At 36.0% G+C, this 5,542-nt stretch overlaps 1 protein-coding gene across 1 annotated transcript in view; it reads right to left on the bottom strand.

Annotated features, from left to right (window-relative positions):
• The window catches only part of LOC148942046 (sulfotransferase 1A3-like), a 19,627-nt gene extending 14,621 nt beyond the window's left edge, over window positions 1–5,006 (bottom strand). Inside the window, exon 1 of the mRNA XM_089103649.1 lies at window positions 4,764–5,006. Within this exon, the coding sequence (XP_088959775.1) occupies window positions 4,764–4,967 (204 nt within the window). The 5' untranslated portion in view covers window positions 4,968–5,006. The remainder of the gene's footprint in view (window positions 1–4,763) is intronic.
• Window positions 5,007–5,542: the final 536 nt, after the last annotated feature.

Here is a 5,542-nt window from a genome sequence, read left to right as displayed (position 1 = left end):
AATAATGACATTCTTTAACTAAAAGACGGTTCAGCCTCAAACCACTGAAATTAAAGCTCGTCATTTTAGCATAGACTCACAGGAAAGTAATCTCTATTTTCCTCTTTTGTAATACTTTAGAGGAGCAAGCGATACCCACCTCTTTGACTGGTAAAACTTGACTGGAAAACTATTGATTGCATATTTCTTTGTTCTTCACTTACATTTAAATTTGTTCTACTTCTCGTTGTCCCATGTCTTGTACTCGCATATTTCTTTGTTCTTCACTTTGGTTTTTAACTCGTTTTAACTATTGCTGCCGCTTATCTTCGAGCCGGATGTTTCCTTGTTCTTAACTTTTGTTTTTGATTCTTTATAATTGTCGCTGACACAAGTTTTCTAACTGTATTTTCTTTGTCCTACATTTTGTTTGATATTAGTTTAGTCATTTTTTCAATGCCCTTTACCTTAGCTGCTCGGATTAGTCTTGCCACATTTGATGATCTATGTTGTTCATTCGTCCTCTAGGCTTAGTAAAACTGCTTAAAACTCCTTTTGTAAATAGACTAATTACACTTGGTATTTTATACTTGGCTATGTTTCTTTTGTAATGTTGGATGCATCATAGATACCTATTCCCTATCAGCTCGAAACTTGAATCCTTAAGTACCTGTATAGTGGGACACCAATGTTATACAAAAATAGTGGTTTATCCAAAAATGGACCCCGATAAATGGCGTTCCTGTTATAAATAATGGTTCCTGTTATATGAGAGGATATTTCCATGAAGGAAGTTTTCATGGGGGAAGGAACATTTCTATGAAGGGTGTGCCGGATTTCCAAGCATTATCAAAGACAATGATTAGAAATTAAATATAAAAAAACAAATTTTTCAACTGAAAGTAAGGAGAAACATCAAAACTTAAAACGAACAGAAAATATTGCGTATATGATTGGGTTCACCCCCTAGTCAATACCTCGCTCTTTAAGCCAATGATTCATAAGAGCTATTTATTTAGCTCTTAAAGTTCAAACTGTTAGTGTCATTTTGGTGGAAAAAACTACGCACGTTTTTTTTTTTTTTTTTTTTTTTTTTTTTTTTTTTTTTAGCCTGGACCCATGGGTAGTGAAATGCATAGTGAAATGCCTACAACTGCAGACCAAGTGAGTTACCAAACTTTTGAGCTTTGAGATAATTAGTTGTGACTAAAAATTATTTTAGTGTCGGGAACTTAGTCTGGTTACACCTAGTAACCTAACCACATCGTCAGGGATGATGAGGCAATGAAGCATCATGACGATATCACTGCGTTTACGAATCTGACAATAAAAGGTAAAAATCGGGTTCTGGAGTTGGTTGAGTTGCTCGGAAACCCATTCAAGACGAAGAGAGTAGAGGTGTACAACTTTATGACAGGGGATAGAGCTCCAGAAACCGTAGCAAATAGTCTGCTGAAATTCCGAGACATTGGCTTCGAAGCTATGAGCTCATATCTCGACGTGACATCCACGAAATTAAAAGTTGACATAGTACAAACTTTCGCCTCTGTTGCCAAAAAAGGAAAAAAGAAAGAGCCACGAAAAAATATTTTGGGGAAACTGAGCTGCTTAAACGAGCTCTGCGTCTTGCAAATTCAATACAAACTTCGTCCCTCTGTGAGCTGCTGAAGTACGAGCTACAGCCATATCTGGCCTCACTTGCAGCATTATCATCAAGCCGTGGGGAGCCTCAGCTACGTACTGGTACAAGGTCAACAGCCTTGAACTACATTCTGCAACAGTCTGGCTTGCAGTCATGGCTAAAAAAGATTCAACATACGCTTTTTGAAGACTCTCGTCGATCTGACTATATAGTTGATGTCATGAGTGTCATAAGGTGTTATCGACAAGAACAAAATGAAACGCTAGCAGATTTTGGAATAAAAGTTTACGATGGGATTCTTAGGAACATACCTGAAGATTGTCAGTCCATTCATTTGGTTGGTGACAGGTATGACGGTCTTAGTGACGATAGAACCCATGATGACTACTCGTTCAACCTCAAAGAAGCATATGGCTGTCGAGAAAGAAGAGGAGATCCTAGAGGAAATATTTCACGTCCGTTCACTCCCTCCAGCAAAGTTGCAACACTCTGGGACGGGATTCTCAGTAGTTGCTCAGCCATAGGTCGACTCTTGAAAGTTCTTTTCGAGGTCTGGGAGTACAAAATTTCGACCCGTCTGATGGTTCATCTCGCTGGAGGTTTCAAGATTCGACATAGTTATGTTACCGTTACGCCCCATGGAAGCTCTGTTGATGACGATATCTCGTCTTGCCATGAGGAAGCAGACACTCGGGTGTTATACCACACAGCAGTTGCCGTAAGACGAAAGAGCACACTTGTGATAATAAAAGCTAACGATACTGATATCTTCTTACTAGCTGCATATTACTTCCAGCGTCTTGATAGTCTCGGCCTCAAGCAGCTCTGGCTTAAGTTTTCGTGCTACTGCATACCTATTCATACAGCAGCACAAAAACTAGGAGTAACATTTTGCAACGCCTTGCCGCTTGTCCACAGCTTGAGTGGATGTGACTGACGAGCAGAATTCAAATAAAGCATAAAAAATATACCAAATTCGAGCATGCAATCGCAGAATTAGGCATCTGTTTTTTTTTTTCCTGGTTAAAAATATTAGTTGTATAGAATGTAACTACATGATTTGATTCAAAAAAGAGCGATCTATCGTTTGGTGAGATAAAAATCATAGGTTGTCTTGAAAATATTTTGAGTAAAACGCCACTATACAGAAAATTTTCTTTTTTTGGGGGGGGGGGGTATTTTCTTGTTCAAACGCTTATATATTCTTGCAGATTCAGGTCTTGATTTTGTTTTTATTAACAACGTGCAAAAGACATTCTGACAGTTCGAATGATGTGCAGTTTGATTCGTTTTCATTTTTTTTAACTGCTAAAAAAAAATTGAAAAAAGCTTTGTTATTGTTGGCTAATTTCTGAACGCTATGACGTTATTTAGAAAAAATAAATAGTTGCTCAAGAATTAAGATTTTTTTTTAAAAGAGGTACATGGTTTGACTTGTAATAACGAGCAGAATTCAAATAAAGCATAAGAAAAATACTTATGTAAGCAAAAACTTCAGAAAAAACTACGAAAAATTATATTTAAAAACCTTGTTTTCAAAATTAAACAAGGTCTGACAAAAAAAATAAAGGTTGTGGGGAGAAACTAAAAATACCAGGTAAAAGTACTTGTTCTTAGGGTTCAGAATATGTGAAGTTTATAAGGTTTTCAGTTTATTTTACCGTGTAAATAAAATCAAGAGTGTTGCGACGTCAAGAGACGTCATTATAGGCCAAATTTGACTTTATAGGCTAAAATGACCATGTTTTGCAAGCGTGCGAACTTGTGCACCCCGATATTCGTTATCAGCGCCCCCATAACCTTAGAATCCACCCTCAAACCAACTGCAGCGAATGTGAGCCACCCCTTGAAAGATAATGGTCCCTGGATTACTGACTAGTAGTAGAAGACAGAAAATAAAAAAAATAAAAAAGATGGGTGAAAAATGAGCCAAAAAAAAAGCTAAGAACATAAAATACTAAACAGTTTAATAAGGTGTAGGTTTCCTTCAAAGGTTTGCGGACGCAAAGCGTTGTTAAACATAACAAAATATTACTTATTTATTTTCACACTCACAAAGAGGCAACACCGACACAAATGTGGCATTCCCCCAAAAAAATTCCTAATTCTGAAACAACCAAAAACGAAATCATAGAAAATCGCGGTTTTCAGGTATGAATGAACCAAAGATCAGTCCAGAGAGCAAAATAAAGAAGTTTTTATTTTGTTGTACTTGGTATTTTAAGAAAAATGAACTGCAGTTCATTTTTTCTAAATCGTGTGCGCGTTTCTAAACACACATAGGCTACAAACCGATCAGTTTTCTTTTTTTTTCTTTGAATTTTATTATCTGGTAGTTTTTTTCTCAATGTTTGTCTCAAGAATTTTGGGAAAAAATTACTTATAAACCAAACTGAAGGTTGCACATGGAAATAGTATTGCAAAACTCTAAGATTTCGGGAGCTAAGCCAGAAAAGCTTAAATGAATAAAGTCCATCTTACCTTTATTTACAAATCAAACTTTAATAATCTTGTTCAGGAATTTTCCCCGTGATATCACGCAATTATATGGGCCTTTCTATATTGCTTTATGAGATATCATTGCAAAGTTTATTTTACAAGATTAAGAGATCTTTTTTATTGTTTTAAGAATCTACAGAGATTACATTTAGTCAATATTTAAAGACAGGGATAAATGTGGCTATAAAAGCTTGGGCTAGTTTTATCAAGTTTAATTGACAGTTACAGTGTGACTGGGAGGGTGAGGGGGATCTTCACTCCGGGAACCTTATGTTTTCAGTAAAGAGCAAAAGATATAATTGAATTATAAAGTGAGTATTCTGCTTTGTGGTATCGTTTTTTGGACGTTGTACTTACTGCTTGATCCAGAATTTTGGTCATGCTTCCAATAAAATATGGTGATGTTTCTATATATTCAATTTATATTCAAAGACACAAATTAGACAGGCCAATCTTTAAAAAAGTAGTTTTATATATAGTAATAGTGATGACATAAGAATAATTAAACTAAATCTCGAGGACCCTCAAAACTTTTTTAAAAACCCCATGAGCGCCCATGGATCCTGGATTAAGAGCTTCTGCACTGAGCTAAAGAAATAATTGTGTTATTTTTTGCAGGCTAGGTGAAAATTTGACAGCATACCTTACTGGTGTCCAGTAGCTTTGGTGGAAGAAGATAAAAGGGTAAATGTGTCTTTATATATCTCGGAGGCTTCAGATCATTTAAGCGTGTTCTTTCTAAAGAGCATATCATTCCTTGATGAACTTTTTCAAAGAGACGAACTCGCGTGTCCAGTGATTTCTTAGCACCTGTATAGTCAAGGTCGTTGCCGATAAGCCAAGCCATTTCAGAGACCCAGTTTGTACCTAAAAATTGTAATTATAGCCATTAACATAAAGTATCTATCAAGTACCGCAACGAATGGTCCCAGTTCGATTAATAGCTACTACCATCTTTGCTAAGGATAAGTAGAGGGTTGATAGCCCTCCTTTTTGACTAATGAATCTGCTACATCTTACTTCTGTGATCTTACATCATCTTGCTTAGAATTTCTTGGAGCCCAATAAAAAAGCTTCTTAGATTTTACAGTTCGTCGCCAGATGCTGCCATATTCTTTTGGCATATAGCCCAATCAACAACAAAGTTTCTTTCATAAAGTATAAAAAAACAAACAGTTAGTGGTAACGAACTGTAAGTAAGGAGCGACACGGCTTTAAAAAAACCGAATTTTGACATCAATAAATAGATAAAAAATCAGATTATTATACTGATTCCAAATATATAAGACTAATTAGTGTTACCCATAAAAGGCTTCAAGCCTGAGAAAATTTGCCTTATTTTCGAAAAGGGGATGAACACCCCCTAAAAGTTAAGGAATGCTAATGAAAACTTGCCTGAGGTTTGAAAAAGGGATAAAACAC

The sequence above is a fragment of the Artemia sp. Qi Xiang Cuo genome, chromosome 17 (assembly GCF_049724085.1).
Source record: "Artemia sp. Qi Xiang Cuo chromosome 17, ASM4972408v1, whole genome shotgun sequence".
NCBI classification, from domain to species: Eukaryota; Metazoa; Arthropoda; class Branchiopoda; order Anostraca; family Artemiidae; genus Artemia; species Artemia sp. Qi Xiang Cuo.
Note: the sequence above shows the minus strand (reverse complement) of the source record. Positions and strands in the feature narration are given on the sequence as shown.